Source organism: Trichomonas vaginalis, chromosome II (genome assembly GCF_026262505.1).
Source record: "Trichomonas vaginalis G3 chromosome II, whole genome shotgun sequence".
Taxonomy (NCBI): domain Eukaryota; phylum Parabasalia; order Trichomonadida; family Trichomonadidae; genus Trichomonas; species Trichomonas vaginalis.
In genome coordinates this window covers 6,445,712-6,462,308 of record NC_067204.1, presented here as the reverse complement: position 1 = coordinate 6,462,308, position 16,597 = coordinate 6,445,712, and the positions used below count along the sequence as shown (strand labels likewise).

The following is a 16,597-nucleotide window of genomic DNA, read 5'->3' as shown; positions in this document are numbered from 1 at the left end:
TGGCATAAGCATAATTTTGGGATTGGCACGAATGAAAAAGGTAAAGGATATGATGTTAAAGACGACGTTAAGTTTGCTATAAATTGTTACTGGAGTGACACTCAGGGAGAGGAAACCATACACATCGCGTTTCAGGATATACGCAAACAACGGGACAAAGTAAAGACTACATGCCACCTTACATGACAGTTTACGCATGGTATAGAATTGCTTAGTCGTCATTTTCAACTTCTTTAGCATATTCGTCAGGAGTTGTCTTATATTTGTTAGGAACTGTCTTTGAAAGTATACCACCTTGAACTTTGACAAGTTTGAAACGAGGTCTGACAATAGTAGTTTTATCTTCTGCTTGCAGTGTGTACATTTTGCCATGTTTGCCTAAAACTTCATAATATTCTCTTGTATACTTTCTTCTATTTTTACGAACACGAATGCGAGTACCTGTCGAGTTCCCATTGTTGTCATAGTCAATAGTATTTTCATATGGGTCGCGTTTAGGTATTTCTATTTTTACTTTGTCACCTTTCTTAAGTTTGAAGCCTGGCATTCTTTCTTGTTTGTCTCTTTTGACTAAACTATTAAATATATAGTCTTTCTCTAAGTCGGGTTGTTTTTCATTTCTTCGGGGGAGTGGTTTCCCAAACCTTTTTGTTTACGGCTATTGTAAATATTTAAAACTTGTCTCATCTTTGCCATGGAGAAGTGTCTATATTTGTCGTCATATGACATTTCATCTTCACCACCTTGTGGTTGTTTAAGTCTCTTAAGATTTTTATACAACTGTCAATGACACCAAGAGCAGAATGGTTTTGGTCGACAATGAAATATTGGTTTACATTTTTTGAACGCAGATAGTTTTTAATATCGTCTGATTTGAAAGAACTTTCACAGTCAGATGTCAGTTTTGTTGGATGGTATTTGTCAACGAATATTGTCAAAGCAGTTTTCACATCTAAAATATTTTTGGACTGTAATGGTATGGCTTCACAGTATCTTGTGTTTTGACCGACAAATATTAGCCAGTATGGTGGTCCATCTTCTCTATACCTCGGAATGTTTTCCAAGATATCCATAAACCAAGCATTTGGTGTTGAACTAAAGATTTTTATCATGAGTGCTTTCTTTGTTGCTTTAGAAACATAGGGGTCCTTGTTTGGATTCGTCATTTTTTACCCTATAAGAAATGGGTTTATTTGGCGCATTAGCAGGAGTTGCATCCAGATTTTTGCCCGCAGTGGGAACAATAGCCAGAGGTGCATTTGGAATTGGAAGGAAGATTTTGAGTACATTAGGTATACTGAAAGAGAAAGCACAACCTATTATACAAACTGTACAGAAAGGTTGGGAGGTAGCACGAGATGCAGCAAATCTTATTCCAAATCCTGAAACAAGAGGAAAAGTTCAAGGATGGATGGACAATGTAGGAAGACAAGCAGGAAACTACTATAACAAAGCAAATGACTACTATAACCAAGCAGGGCACTATATGGACCAAGGTGAAAGATTCTTTAACAGAGGATATAACCATGCACAACAGTGGGTAAACAACAACCAACCGCAACCGCCTCAAACGTGGGGAATGTAAATTTTTTTACTGAGATGAAATGAACAATACAGCATTGAGACAAATGGGTTCAAGATGGATTTGTCGACTTCCAGCAGTTACACAACCACGTGTTTGTCAAGTTCTTCCTATACCTCAGGAAGTTTTAGACCGACTTAAAAAACCTAAACAACCAGTTGAAAACAAACCAAACTAAAATTTTTTACTGAGATGAAATGACCGAAGAAGTTGAAACGGTAGATTTGACACCACAAACAAAAAGTTCAGAACCATTGTCAAAACCTGTCAAAGAACTTACAGATGAAGAGAAAAATTCAATAATAGAAAGTGCCAGGTCTGGAAATACAAACCCTAACTAAAGTCACTTTTCATAGAAATGGAACGGCTAGTATCTCAAAAAAGAAACAGACTCTCACAAATAAAATATTGAAGTCTGAAGGAGCTTTCGAGACAACAGATGGAAAAGTTTACTTCACTGACCAACAGTTCATTATAGAACATCTCATTGACTTAGAGTCGAAATATTCTAAACTTTACAACAAACACAAAAAGTTGAAAGGAAAACAAAAACAAATGGCATATGATATTTATGAAGATGTTGACGACACAACCATACCTGCAAGTGAGGTAAAGTCAGAGGAACCGAAAAGTGACGAAAAACCGATAGAAGAAGGGAAGCCAAAAACTGAAGATAAACCAAAACCAAAGTTTAGTCAACCTTCATTAGCTGGTATGGGTTGGCGTCAAAGACTTATGGCAGCAGGCGGTTATGTAAAGTAAAGAAAAAATATATTTTTTTATTTTTATAAAAATGCCCCCATATAGAATGGATAGAAAATCTGCTAGAATAAAAGCAGAGTTAGAAAGATATGGTTGGAAAGTTTCGAAGAATTTTAAATATAGGAAGGGAAGACCCATAAAAGTCTATGACAAATTGTCTGGTCTTCGCTACGAAATGGATTTGGAAACAGCACGCGCAAATTATCCAAACAGACTAGAGAGGTTAGAAGAAGAACGTCTTATGGACATGCCTTTCGATGTTAGTGAACCTCAAGTTGAAGGACACGACGGCTTTGCCAGATTCTACTGGAAACATGACGAACAATTGCATCCTTTGAGAAGGAAAAAAGGAAAAGGTGAAGAACATGCTCCCATGGAAAGAACAAGATATGCATATGAAAGTATCGTGAAGTTAGAAGTCAAATTACATCTGGTCGAACCTTTACAGTAAACTTTGACGAAGGAAAGAACAAAGAAGGCTTCATGGGTGTACTTGCTGCAATTCAAGACGGAAATAAGAAAGGATACAATCTCAGACTAACCGTAACAGATTTGGACGGTCACATTTACTATGCACATGGCAATGTCACAACAGCGCACAACTTCTTGACGCTTTCAAGACTACAAAGAGAGAACAAATGGTTGACTCCGACTCAGACATTTTGAATGCAATTGAAGGAATTGCAAGTGTAAAATTTGAATGGTACCAACCTAACCCTCAAGCAGTCAGACAACATGCTGGATACTTCCCGTTCATAAATAAGTCTGACATTGACTTGACAAGGTATGGAATTTACAATTCAATTGAAACAATTGTCAATGAACCTTGTATTCTTACATGTCTCAGGAACTCTGGTCTTGTTACAGATGAGAAGATGAAGTATCTTGAGTCATGTGTGAAGACAAGGTACATTCTCAGAGGTCAATTGGCAAAATTGCACCGTTGGCAAATGTCAATATCCGAGTCAACATACCTACAGCTAAAGGTTCTTCACATGACGACTATGTTGTTGACAAAGACTTACCATGGTTGAAGATTGTAATTGTCCACAACCACTTCATGTTGAACGAAAGTCTTACAAACCCATTGTTCGGAAAAGGCAAGTGCAACATTGTCAGAGCTGTAAACATTCTTTTCGAGAAAGGTTTGTTGGAACCAATTCCAGATGACAAGCTGACAGAAACTTTTGTACCAAAAGACGAAACAAACTTTTCATTGTTAGCAAGACCAAAAGTTGTTCCAGACAAAGTTCTAGCACAAAAGAAGTACACAGTTCCAAAAGGAGTTGGATTGTTCGGATACCAACCTGAACCAGAAGAACTTCCAATGAGGTTGCAAGAACTTCAAGATGCTATAAACAAACTTCCATTGAGACATCCAATTGACGTCAAATTGTATTGGAGAGCATCTGAGTTAGGTCAGAAGGTTTTATATGAAACAGGTTGCTTCGACGATGTTTATGAGATAACAGGAGAAGTTTCTCAGAAGATAAGAGACTCACTTGAATTTCCACGAACTGGACCCATTGGTTGCGACAAGTTCGACTCAGATGAAAAGATATACTATGTCGACCTTAACGCTGCGTACATGAGGTTCGTCCAATATATCCCGACTGGAATTCCAAACGAAGATGGTGAGTTCCCAGGAAGGAACTATACAGTTGGAAAAGTCATACAACAACTGTATGATATTAGGAAAGCTTCAAACCCCAAACTTGCAATGACACTCAAATTGCTTATGAATTCGACATGGGGATATTCCATTAAGAAACCTCAAGAGATGAAGAGTAAACACTATGAGAAGGTCGACAACTTTGTTGAAAGGTTTTCTCCTTTTGTTTTGAAGTACGAATTCACTCAAGGTCAAAGTGGCTTAGTAACCACATTAAAACCTATTGTCGAACATTGGTCTTACCCTCAGTTCGCAAAGGCAGTCCTTGACAACTACAACAAATTCTTCTCCGAAGTCAAATCCAAAGTGAAGGTTTACTATGAGAACATTGACGCACTCATGACGAACGAAGAAGGATACAACAAACTCATTGAAATGGGAATGGTCGGTGAAAAGATGGGTCAATTCAAATTGGACAAAATTTTCACCGAAGTTCATGTCCTCTCCAAGCGTAAGTACTGGGGCATACTTGAAGACGGCACAGAAATAAAACATTGCATGAAATAAAAAATTTTTATTCGAATTTGAATCGGACAGGTCGAGTTACACCATTCTTGGTCTCAAACTCATATATAACCTGTTTGTCTGTATTTTCGTCGACTATGGCACGAGACACGAACATTGACCAAACGGACAAAAAGTGTCATTTCAGATGGTCCGCAGCCAATCGCATTCGAGCACTTCGAAGAAGCCTTACGTTCCAAGGGAGAGGGTGTCTGGTGCAAGGAGAGGTCATGAGACTCTACGAGCAGTACATCCTCAATGCCTGGGAGGACAAATCGTCCTTGGATTGGCAATTCTACCAACTCCTCTGGGACGACCTCCTACGCAACTGGGATGACGAAAGAGTCCAATTCAGAGGTCAGGAACTACTTGTCCAAATTACCTTAATTTAACTACTTACCAAATAAACACCTAAATTTACTGGGGTTTCCCCCTAAAATAAAATTTTTTTACTCTTAGAACCACTCGAGGTTCTCCTTACGGTTGTTGAGCTTGTCACCGTCAATGTGTCTGACCTTCGTCTTCTTGTTTGGATTTGGAACCCATTGAATTGCGACAAGCTTGCCCATGGAGATTGAACCGTAATTCCGAAGGGTAAGGTTCAAGTGTCCCAAGTTGTTGAGACTGGGGTAAGAACCTTGCCTGTCTCCTTGTTGCGGATTTGATATGGGTAGGGTTGGGAAATTTCGTAAGTGTCATCGGCAACAAGGGTTGCCCAAACTTCCTCTTCTTTGTGTTTCTCTTCTTCCTCTTCTTCCTCTTCCTCTTCTTCGTGTTTCTCTTCTTCCTCGACAATTCCTTCTTCAATTCTGTGTTCACGAAGTACGGTGTTGCATGTTCTGTCCTTTCCGAGTACCTTCCAGATGGCGTCTATCTCTTCGAAGAAACGGTAGATGAGTCTGGCAAGGTCTCGGTTCTCTCTCGCGTAAATGCGCAAGGTTTCCGTCAAATCGTTCAGGCTTTCTCATTGGAAGCTTGGTTCATGAGGACTCACCTTTAAGCTTTCATCTCTTCCATAAGACTACTTTGGAGAGTCTTAACGGTGTTTGTCAGATGAGCTTTCAAATTCAAAATTTGAATTTGAACTGGGCGCTTGTCTGGCAACCTTGAAAGGACATCTGCCATTGAGTTTGGCTTCGGTGCTTGTTCGGACATCGAAAAAATGAAGTGGTTTGAGAATGACGGTTTTACTTCAAAAAGCTTGTTATGACAGTTATGTCATACAACAAGTTTAAAATAATATCTTGTTCTTCTTCTGAACGTTTGTTGTCTCTTCCGATAAAAGTTTCGAACATGAGAACCAAAAAACGTTTTTTGAGATTGCGGAAGAGTTCAGGCAAACGTTCATATTCTGGATATGTTGGGAGCAGTTCGAAACATCTGAGCTGACTTTCGGACAAAATTGGGACAATGTCAGAAAATTCATCTTTGGTCGGACTGCTTGAAGGTAAGTCCCTTACATGTAAGTAGCTCTGGTAAAGTCTTCTCATTTCTGCTAACTTTTGGAGTATAGCTTCGTAGTTTAGAAGTTTCAATTTTAATTGTCTTATTCCACTCTTTACTTCTAAACGGTAACTATCCATGAGGTCAAGAGTAGCTTTGGTAGCTTTAAGTGGAGCTATCTGTTCCTTGACTGCAATTTTGGTTGCAATTGTGGTTTGAGCTCCTTCAAGTTCGCCGTCTATGTCGTTCTCAACGCCTTCAACCATGGCTTGAAACTCTTCATCGGTCCATTGAGATTGGTGTGGGACGAATTTAACTTGCTTCATTCAAAAAATGAAAAAAATGTTTTTACTCAAAGCGTGCCATGTATATGGCTATAAGAAACTTACCAGAAGGCTTCTTCTTCACATGAGTCTTTGGCAACTTGAGTGTTGGTGTTGGAGTTGGGTCTGGAATTTCAATTCTCTCTCGAGCGCAACAACAGATGTCAGAATAACATTCCCCACTGTCTTTCTTGCCACCATAAATTGTGTATTGACCGAACTTGCATTTGCAGGAAGACCGGTCAATACAAGGTTCACAGTTGAAATAGTTGTACACAAACCTGTTGAGTACGAGTGTGAGTAAAAACATAAAAAAAAGTGAAGTTAAAATGAGATGTTTACTGAACTGGCTGAAGAATTGGTTGGATGTCGCCTTCTGAGGTTATGAAGAACGGCTGTCCAGAGTAGTGAAGTAGTGCTCTGAGAATTTGTGTAATTCGTGGAATTGGGCTCTCACGATATGGAAGTAGTATCCAAGGACGTTTCATGAAGAACTTCAAGAGGGCTTCTTTCTTCACATCCTTAATATCATCGAATGCAGTGCCTTCTGGAACTTGAATTGCAACACCTGTTTCAATTTCCAACTTTAAGACACTATTCTTGGACAACCAGAAGCCAATGGACTTGCTTGGTTTGCACTTGCTGAGATATTCCTTCACGGTTTCATTTACCTCAATTAGATAAATTGCTTCGTCTAAGGGGTCAAGCTCCATACTGAGTCAGTACAATATTGTACTTTTTCAAGACAATGTTGTACTTTTTCAAGACAATGTTGTACTTTTTCAAGACAATATTGTACTTTTTCAGAACAATGTTGTACTTTTTCAGAACAATGTTGTATAAATTCAGTACAATGTCTCTCAAATTTGAGTACAGCTGTACTTTTTCAGAACAAGTCTTGAACTTTTTCAGAACAATGTTGTACTTTTTCAAGACAATGTTGTACTTTTTCAAGACAATGTTGTACTTTTTCAAGACAATGTTGTACTTTTTCAAGACAATGTTGTACTTTTTCAAGACAATGTTGTACTTTTTCAAGACAATATTATATTGTTTCAGAACAAAGACGGTTAAGACACAAACGAATGTCCGACGTCCCACCTACTGAACCCGTTCCACAGCCAGAGGAACAGCATGCTCCAGCACCACAACAGTCTCCTCAGCAACCTCAGTTCCAACAAGGACCTCCGAATTACTACCAATTTCCACCTCAAGGTTACTACCCACCACAAGGCTTTCCAAACTACCCACCACAAGGCTTTCCAAACTACCCTCCTCAACCCATGCCTTACTTCCCTAACCCTTGGATGTTCATGTCAAACCCTCCACCCCAATTCCAATCTCAATCCCAATCGAAGAGAGACCAAGAGTTCGAAGAAGGTCTGAACCGTTTACGCAAAGAGTATGCCACAGCCCCTATGGAAGATGACAGGCTTTCAGTCTCTTCCCTAAGGTCGACCAATTCGACTCGTACCACAGATTCGGTTCGTGACCGTGAAGACTACCTCAAGCAGTCTGAGAGACTCTTCATCTTACACCATTTACAGTTGGAGCTCTCAAGAACATGCGCAATTACGAAGGTCAGACACCAGCTGGAGACCGCAAAACAGACGTACTCGCAAGAGCAGTCCAACTGGTCAAGACAAAGACTGAGATAGTCGACTTCATTCTTGCAGCTTGCCCATACAAGTAAAAAAATAAACAATTACGAGTTAAACTTTTTACTCTTTCTTTTCTGAGTTGTTTAGAGCTGGTTTCTCTTGTAGAAACCTTTCGTACTCTTCCATGGTCATGTAATTGCGAATTTGGTACGCAATTCCAGGTTCGTTGTTTTTGAACCTTACGTATGTAACGCTTCCATCCTCCTCAGGGAAGTAAGCTGCTAACATCTGACCAAGTTTTCTCGGTGACTCGGAGCTCATAAAAATGTCACTTTTTAAACGTTAAGTTTTTAGTCTTATTTTACCCTTTGTTTACCCTTTGTTTGTCAAGGTAGTATTGGAGTGCAATTTCTCCAAATTCTCTGTGTCGGAGTTCTTCAGCATTTTCCAAGGTGTACCTGGAGAACTCAAAGAAGTTGTCAAGAAGATACTGCCATGCTGCTCTTCTGAGTTCGTCGGTATTTTGGAAGTGTTGCACCTTCGAGTCTTCGGACATGAAAAAATGACACTTTTTCAGCAAAAATATATTTTAGGTGAAGAGGTGAGATTTCACCTCTTTTTTCACCTGTTTTTTCACCTCATGAATTTTCCCGAAATAAAAAATAAAGTTGGTTTTTTTAAAAAAATATTTTTTTATTTTTATTGTAAGAACATGTTAGCAACAACAGCACCAAACTCTTTAGTCATGAACCCAACTTCAATGTTAGTAGAGATGAAAAGCTTCATTCCTTCTTCATATACTTTCGAAACAACAATCCAGAAGATAAAGCAAGAACTTCTCCAAGGAGATTTAGATTGCACTGCAAAAGATGAAACAAATGAACAGTATCTTTATGAAATGCAGGATATTATTGACCATTTACCCAAATTGCCTGAAATACAACAACAAAAGCTTACTATTCCTGAATTCGATGAAATAGAAGTCAAAGCAACTGACTCGGTAGAAATAAAGAAGTTCATACGAAAGGTAAACTATGAGTTTCTTGGATTTCATTGCAACCACAAAGTCATGGACAAAGACTGCGATATGGTATATAAGAACATCTCTGACATATACAAATCTGGGGAGTTTAAGACCTACGACAACTTTGTTTCGTTGGTTGCAAAATGTGTATGGCAGATAAGAGATAAAGATAGAAGAGGTAAAGTATGGAACGAACAAATAAAACCAGCAACTTTTGAGTTAAAGAAAACCATTGACGCCTTAGTTGTACTTGCAGGTCAAATTTCAATGTACAATGCTAAAATGAACCCACAATGTTCTAAATGTAAAGCAGCAATGAGGAAATATAACTACTCCGTCAAAGAGATAGAACGTATGCGAAACGACTATGCAGATTTAAAGAAAGAAGCAGAGAAACCAGCAGAAGATAAAATGGACATGTTGACATTTCTGAACAAAAACTATCCAACTGCTGACGATTTCCTTCTATCTGACGTCAAGAAGAAGTATAAAGAAACTTTCGGTATCGTTAAAACATTCGATGTACTGACAGAAGAAATAGAAGCTACGAAATTGTTTAGGATTTCAAATATACATCATACAATTCATGTAAAACGCTTATAAAATAACAGGTGAAAAAAGAGGTGAAAAAAGAGGTGAAATCTCACCTCTTCACCTAAAATATATTTTTATTGAATTCAGCAACAAAATTCTGAGTAAAATAATTTTTAGGGCTTGTGTCAAACCGTTGAGTTTTCACAAAATTTAAAAAATAACGTTTACCATGTGAAACGCTTATAAAATAACTGAGGTGAAAAAAGAGGTGAAAAAAGAGGTGAAATCTCACCTCTTCACCTAAAATATATTTTTGCTGAAAAATGACCAAATTTCATGAAATTTCTCTAGACCGACTTTTACAGGGGTAGCCAAAACTCATGAAAATCGTGAAAAATAACAGAGTATTTTGACAACTTCAAACAAGTAGAGTAGATGAACTCTTTATTTTTCAAGCTTGACTTTTTACAATTTGAACTTTGTTCGCGTAGATGTGAATTCTGAAAGAAGTATGAGGGTCTTGTATGACTTTGTACTTCTCCCAGAGTTCATGTCTGTCAAACTTACCTGCCATGGACTCTTTTTCATAAGTTCCATGAAATCGTCTTCGGACAATCCAGGGAAAAGTACAATGTCAGTAAGTATTCTCTTTACATCCTTACTTAAACTCTTTGCTGTCTGTACACAAATGACAACTGAGATGTTAAAGTGTCTGAGCTTCTTAAGAATTCGACACATATCTTGTTCTCTGTTCTTTAACAAAGGAGAGGCGAAATCATCTAAGATAAGAAGACATCTGTGAGGGTAGTCTTCCAATCGTAAGATTGCAATTTCTTCGAAATGTATTCTATCTCTTTCTGTTTTTTCTGAAGTGTTTCTTCTCTAATATTCTCTGCATTTCCTCATTTGGGTCTTTAAACTTCGAATTGACATACTCATTTATAGCATTGTACTTCAAACTCTTCTTTGGTACTTCTTTATCAATCTAACAACTCAGAGTCTTTTATACATACTAACTTAGACTTCTTTATAATATCTTTGAACGAATTTACGGTTTGATCGAATTGACCAGAAGTACTACAAATGACTACTAACTCATAGAATGGGTTCTTCTCATCTAGTTCTTGTTGTTGTGCAGCCATTTTAAGATAAGTGAAAGTCTTACCCGACCCAGGTGGTGCAATTAGACCTGTTATACCATTCTGAGCAAATAAGAACTTGTCATGTATGGGTTTTATCTGAGCATTTTCTAACTTCCTCTTGTTCTTGTTTAAAACATTCTCAAATTTCTTGTCAATGTCAGCAAACTTTTTTTCTAACATATTTTTAGAAAAATTAAAATTTTTATCTTTTAGAAAATGTCTAGCGATTTCGCTATCTATATTCGAGACAAGCTTTCGACTCTAAAATTCTGTCGACCATAAAATCTTACATAGTGTAAACAAGAAAGGTGAATTTGTTCTAAAGTTCTGTTTCTGGGAATATGACAAGAACCATAAAACATTACAAAGAGCAGTCTTAAAATTTGTCAATGACAGACTTGTTGACAGAGATGACGCCGATTGGAAAGATGAAGTCCAACAAAAGTTCTTAGAATGCAAAGAAGACACATGCGCTGTTCTTGAAGATGAAATAGAAAACAGAATAGAGAGCTATTAAAGGACAAAAGAACTTTTACAGAAATATGGTTCGGAGAAATTTGACATAACTCCACCAGAAAAGAAGAAGAAAGAGAGAAAGAAAGAAAAGAAAGTAGAAGAAGAGAGAAAAGAACCTGAACCAGTTCCAGAGAAGGTGAGATATGACATGTAAAAATAAAATTTTTTTTTAGAACATTTCTGGGTCAATGTCAATGTTTCTCTTCCTCTTTAGGAGCAAACACTGGCTTAGACTCTAAAATCTTTTTACCCAATTTACCTTGAACTTCAACTATCTTAGACTCATAATATTCATAGTCGTCTGCTTTCTTTGGTTCATAAGGTATAACAAGTTTGTATGCTTTGCCTTCTTTAAGGTTTGAGAACCTTCTGTCAAAATTTTCTTTGACTGCTAACAAACCTTCTATGTCTAAGTCTTCAAATTTCGCACCATTTTTAGTCACAATAAAACTTAACTGGTTCGATGTTCCAAACTTTGTCAAATGTAGACTTTTCAAAATGGTAGAAGTAAACATTCAAATATATGAATGGGTCTAGTTCTTCTTTAAGTCCTGACATGTACTTGTTGACTGAGATGAATTTCGTCATCTTTTCTATCGGATAAAAAAATATTTTTTTTAAATTTACTCAGAAAAATTTTTCTTTGTATATACGCCGTTCTGAACATCTAAAAGACTTTTGACATTTGCCAAGAATGTACGTTTAGAAGCTGCCATATAACCATACTCTTGACAATATTGTTTATATGAATCGTACAATGACCTTTCATCTAAACACTCAAAGTTAGTCTCATCTATAAACAGTTCATATACACTCTTGTTTGCTTCTAACAATGTTTGTCTTTCTTCGGTATATGGAATTTGTCTTGGATTGAACTTAGAAATATCTAATGTCATAAAATATGAGAACAAGTGGTTGTAAAAGTTAGGTGTCAAGGTTTCTGCTAAGTCGTCAAAATATTCTGTATCTTGCATATGAGCTTCTGACGTTCTGACAACTACATATCTTCTGTCAGAACTTTCTAACTTCATCGGAACGGCGTTGTTTGAAACCATGATGAAATTTGCAACATTTTCACAAACTCTTTGGTCTTTATATTTTCTTTCAACAACTCCAACTTTGTCTGTTATAAGACTCTTCAAAGCATCTGAGTTTAAAACCTTTGTTGTATCTATACTTTGAAGTTCGTTACATACTATAAGTTTCATATTCTCTATTGAAGAGTTAAATTTACCGCAGATGTTTTCTAAGTTTGTCATATTAGGGTTCGAATAGCCCTCTAACAGTTTGCACAAAATATCTGTAAAGAATGTGTTCTTACCAGTTCCTTGCTTTCCAATTATAATGAGAGCAGTTTCATTTTTAGCACTTGGATGTTGTAAGATGTTTGCAAACCAACATAAGATATACTCATAAACCTTTTCGTTTCCATTGCATATAATTTCTTTGACATGGTCTAACCAAGCTTCTATAATATTTTCTTTCCATTCTACTTGTTCATATTTATATCCAGTGAAGATAGATAGAAGTTTGGAGAAGGTGTATAGAACTTTATACCTCGAACTGAAAAATCTTCTAACTTTGACAATAAGATATCCCAAGCATCTAACATCTTCATACCAACTTGTACGACTTTTATTTTCTTAAGTTTCTGTCTACATTCTTGTTCTGAAACTATTGTTGCTCTTGGTTTGTTAAAGACAACATCCCATTCTTTCATGACATAACATTCTGGGGCAGAGTCGACATAAATGACTAAACGTTTCAAATTTCGACTGCTTTGTTATAGTCTCGAAATGGACACATATTTCTGAAGCTTGGAAGTCATAAAAATCTGAAACATCTATTCTGTACATTTTTATAAAATAAAAAAAAATATTTTTTTTATTCTTGACTTTGTTGTTGCATTTGTTGCATTTGTTGTTCTTGAGCTATTTGTTGTTGAAGTTGTTCTTGTAAATACAATACTTTCACCAGTTGCATCTTCCAATTCGAAACTTTCTGCCGTCATTGACAAATACATAGGACATAAAAGTTTTACAGGAACAAAGTTTGCGTCAACTAATGTCAACGTTATACTTGCCAAAGTGTTTGAGTTCACTAAGGTTGAAAATTCTGCATTCGAATGAACAATAGGCAAACCAGCAGAGAAAGTATTGTTTATACGCATAAGTATCTTTTGGTCATAATAGTTTCTGTCGACATTCGAATAGCACTTTGAACCTAAGTTTGAAACAATATATAAAATAGGTGTACTTAAAGTCAATGGAACAGATAGACCTTGTATGACACCTTTTCCTGTTATAGGAAACTGTTGGTAGTAAAAACCAGATATAAGTTTTGTATTATAGCTCATATCGTTTATAGTAAACTCAGTCGGACATCCAAACATAATGAAACCTGCTCTAGTTGCAGCACATGTTACATCCGTCCTTAAAGTATTAAATAAGTCAACAAAACCTGTTGGTGGTATATCTGAGTAAGTATCTTCAAAGAAGAGTTTTTTACCATTCACAACAACAAAGTCTTCTGGTGTCAAAAGAGCAAAACAGCTTTAGTCGTCATTGTGTTTAAGGTTAGTTTACAATATCGTCCTTGAGGACTTTGTAAGTTTGTTGTTATAGAATTATATGACTCTGGGTTTTTAGTCGTAATAGTATAAACCACTATGTCTTCTGCCATTTACTTAGCAAGTAAATTTTAATGAAATGTTGTGGTCGTCAAATATTTTTATGACGTCTGGGAAACTATATTTTAAGTTCAACGTTTCACTCCTTTCATAACGTATATCTTGTCAATGACTTATATGAAACACCACAGCAAGCAATGTCGGGTTCTATTTCTTTGATGTTTATATCGTCTGCCTCTGTCAAAAGTTTCAATAGTTCTTTCAAAACTTCATGAGGTGCAATGACATATGAGTTCACTTTTACAGGGTTGTGTTCGACCAAGTTTAACATTATACCTAAAGCTTGACAATTTCTCCTGAGTTTTAAGTTTGTCTTTAAGTTGTTGTAGTCGTTTCGAATATCTGCAACAGAACTTAAGTCTCTGCTAACTTCAGGGTATGTTGGTTGTTCTTTTACAGGAACTATTGTTATACCATCTTCGTCTTCGTATGGTTTCCCCACTTCAACATCTCTTTCTTTGACATTGACAACAACACTTTGACTGTTTGTTTGAGTTGGTGAATTTAACTTCACATCTGCCACCGCCATTAAACCTTTTGAAACACTTACGCTTCTATTTTTCGGAAATGACATTTTACTTAGAATAAAAAGATGGACGTATTTGAGTATCTCTTCGAATTGAAGCAGAACAAAGTTTACACACACAAACAATACAAACATTGACAGAATAGTTCTTTATACAAACAATGGAAATGTTATAGAATAGCAGTCTTTGCTGAACCAAAATATTTTCATAAAGCAAAGAAAGTTGGTATAACCGAGATGGTGAAAGTTCTTGAAGCAGACAAAAAATATAACAACAAAACTGACCGATATTTCTAAAGGTAAGTTTATAATACTATTATATCAAAACTGGCGTACTGTCAATATTTGACGGAGAGAAGTCAGTTCAAGAACAACTTACTGACCTGCTGCCAAAATCTGCTCGATGGAAGCTGTCGTTATACCAATCTGAGGAGCCCCAGCAGGTTTCATCGAACGAATTTTCAAAAGAGCATCTTCCGTGAAAAGTGCTATTGGTTTTGTAAACTTCTTTGCTTTCAATTCATTTGGACCGTCTCTGTCACCAGTTATTGTATTTGAACTGTACCAACAGTTGAAATACCACCCATAAAGTCTTCTGAGTCAGCAAATGGAATGCCAAGCCAAAAGTTTGAACGGTCTCCATTTGTATATTGAGTGTTTTGAGCTCCTGTATGAGTCCATACTTTCACATATGGCATAATAGAACTTTGCATTTCAGGGTTAATGGTTGTTGTGAAGTTGTTGTTAAAGTTCATAGCATCTAATGTCAAGTTGTATGACCTCATATCCTCAACTGTAGAATATTCTTCTTCTTGGATAATATTTGCCATCTATGTTTATATGTATTTAATACCAGGGTTGTAGAAGCAAGAATAGTCATTTATAGTTCGTCTGAACAGTACAAAACATAGTATCTGCATGTTTCATTGCAGTTGTTAAGGCAATATCTGTTCTTGCACCTGGGTCAGCACTTTGGTTTCCAACTTCACCTGCAAAGTCTTTGACAGATATTTGGTGTATAGGGAACATAAGTGGAACTGCAATATATTTGGCAGCTAAAGCATTTGAAATATCTGGGTCCAACATATAGACTGCAAGTCTGCTTTCTATTCTCTTGCATTCAAACTTTTCGCATGTGAACTTAACTGGGTCCCAAGCATCTCCAGCAGCATTGAAATAATAGTTTACTTCAGTGTTGAGGTTTGAGAAACCAAAGTCTAAGTCAACTTTGTCTTTGCAAAAGTCACAGAACTTGGCTCCACCAGTTCCAGCTACAGTAATGCTGAATGGGTCTTGTGTTGGTGCAATGACTAAGTTATTTTTGCTTGGAGTAAGTTCGATAGAAATTTTTCCTGCCAGTTTGGCAAGTATCTTAAAAACCTGAAGATGGAAAGATGACAAAGGAACTCTAAGTTTCAGTTTTACTTTGGTTACTGCTGCTGCAGTTTGTCCAGAAAGGTTAACATAAACTCCTGGAACGTTAGGGTCAAGTCTTCTTATTTTCTCAATAGTTGCATACTGGTCTGTTTGTTCTCTAGCTTGTGGTTGTACTGAGTTTCTCAAAGCGAACCATTCATAGTTTGCCCATGTTACTGTTTGAACTAAGTCAGAGTTAGAATATATCTTATATCCCATAAAAACTTCTGGAGCATATTGGTATCCGACATAGAAAATTCCATTGCAACCTTTCTTGTCAGACAACTTGGCAGAATTTTTTTCAATGTCTTGTTCCACGTATAAGAAAGAGTTGTCAATAGAAATTATATGAAACCTGTCGCAAGCAATATCTACTGTTGTTGAAGAACCTTCTCCAAACTCACCTACGTTTCCATAAGAAACAGCAGTTGTATATTCGTAAGTTCCAGGAACTATTTCTGACCTTCTAATGGCATTGTCGCATTCGTTATACCATTCGGAAACATTTCCATTCATAGCATCCAAAACTGTTGGCGTTATATTCTGAGCGGCGTACATTTCATATGAGTAAAAATATAGAATAGTTGGATTTATATGTCATAATAGAACCCACGACCAAGCTTTACTTTCTTCCTGACTGAGTTTTTAACTCTTTTTTTCCTTCATTGCCCTCTGCTTGAAGTTGTTGCATCTTTGCATTATGTTCATCTAGTATGTTGCAAATTTCCCATGTCCTTTTTGCCTTTTGGCTCTGGTCGCCCATCTCAGGTAACCTATATCCTAGAAAGATTTTTGTCATAGTTGTATTTGAGTCTTCGCGTATTGTTTGCATGACTCTTTCCTGAGTTTCTGGTTCAAGCTCT

General features: G+C 36.8%; 9 protein-coding genes and 6 pseudogenes across 15 annotated transcripts, besides 1 other annotated feature; 8 read left to right on the top strand and 7 right to left on the bottom strand.

Annotated features, from left to right (window-relative positions):
• Window positions 1-16,597: part of a mobile genetic element that runs on past both edges of the window.
• TVAGG3_0497390 lies at window positions 275-1,112 on the bottom strand (annotated as a pseudogene). The gene has a single exon. A coding segment is annotated over exon 1 (838 nt).
• On the top strand, window positions 1,184-1,585 carry TVAGG3_0497380 (uncharacterized protein; the record flags this gene model as incomplete). Its single annotated transcript, XM_051236446.1, has 1 exon — window positions 1,184-1,585. One exon carries the CDS (start codon window positions 1,184-1,186, stop codon window positions 1,583-1,585), a length of 402 nt encoding a protein of 133 aa, XP_051094270.1.
• On the top strand, window positions 1,605-1,760 carry TVAGG3_0497370 (uncharacterized protein; the record flags this gene model as incomplete). The annotated part of the gene is made up of 1 exon (XM_051236445.1): window positions 1,605-1,760. The coding sequence occupies one exon, from the start codon at window positions 1,605-1,607 to the stop codon at window positions 1,758-1,760; it is 156 nt and encodes a 51-aa protein (XP_051094269.1).
• Window positions 1,780-2,344, top strand: TVAGG3_0497360 (annotated as a pseudogene). Its single transcript has one exon. A coding segment is annotated over exon 1 (565 nt).
• Window positions 2,391-3,675, top strand: TVAGG3_0497350 (annotated as a pseudogene). The gene has a single exon. A coding segment is annotated over exon 1 (1,285 nt).
• Window positions 4,065-4,523, top strand: TVAGG3_0497340 (DNA/RNA polymerases family; the record flags this gene model as incomplete). The annotated part of the gene is made up of 1 exon (XM_051236444.1): window positions 4,065-4,523. One exon carries the CDS (start codon window positions 4,065-4,067, stop codon window positions 4,521-4,523), a length of 459 nt encoding a protein of 152 aa, XP_051094268.1.
• TVAGG3_0497330 (uncharacterized protein) lies at window positions 5,216-5,320 on the bottom strand (the record flags this gene model as incomplete). Its single annotated transcript, XM_051236443.1, has 1 exon — window positions 5,216-5,320. A coding segment is annotated over one exon (105 nt), but the record flags the coding sequence as incomplete, so codon positions are not given.
• TVAGG3_0497320 (uncharacterized protein) lies at window positions 5,708-6,289 on the bottom strand (the record flags this gene model as incomplete). The annotated part of the gene is made up of 1 exon (XM_051236442.1): window positions 5,708-6,289. One exon carries the CDS (start codon window positions 6,287-6,289, stop codon window positions 5,708-5,710), a length of 582 nt encoding a protein of 193 aa, XP_051094266.1.
• Window positions 6,625-6,999, bottom strand: TVAGG3_0497310 (uncharacterized protein; the record flags this gene model as incomplete). The annotated part of the gene is made up of 1 exon (XM_051236441.1): window positions 6,625-6,999. One exon carries the CDS (start codon window positions 6,997-6,999, stop codon window positions 6,625-6,627), a length of 375 nt encoding a protein of 124 aa, XP_051094265.1.
• On the top strand, window positions 7,372-7,725 carry TVAGG3_0497300 (uncharacterized protein; the record flags this gene model as incomplete). The annotated part of the gene is made up of 1 exon (XM_051236440.1): window positions 7,372-7,725. A coding segment is annotated over one exon (354 nt), but the record flags the coding sequence as incomplete, so codon positions are not given.
• TVAGG3_0497290 (uncharacterized protein) lies at window positions 8,008-8,208 on the bottom strand (the record flags this gene model as incomplete). Its single annotated transcript, XM_051236439.1, has 1 exon — window positions 8,008-8,208. One exon carries the CDS (start codon window positions 8,206-8,208, stop codon window positions 8,008-8,010), a length of 201 nt encoding a protein of 66 aa, XP_051094263.1.
• On the top strand, window positions 8,600-9,514 carry TVAGG3_0497280 (organellar and viral DNA polymerase type B; the record flags this gene model as incomplete). Its single annotated transcript, XM_051236438.1, has 1 exon — window positions 8,600-9,514. The coding sequence occupies one exon, from the start codon at window positions 8,600-8,602 to the stop codon at window positions 9,512-9,514; it is 915 nt and encodes a 304-aa protein (XP_051094262.1).
• TVAGG3_0497270 lies at window positions 10,804-11,257 on the top strand (annotated as a pseudogene). The gene has a single exon. A coding segment is annotated over exon 1 (454 nt).
• Window positions 12,131-12,959, bottom strand: TVAGG3_0497260 (annotated as a pseudogene). Its single transcript has one exon. A coding segment is annotated over exon 1 (829 nt).
• TVAGG3_0497250 lies at window positions 14,989-15,953 on the bottom strand (annotated as a pseudogene). Its single transcript has one exon. A coding segment is annotated over exon 1 (965 nt).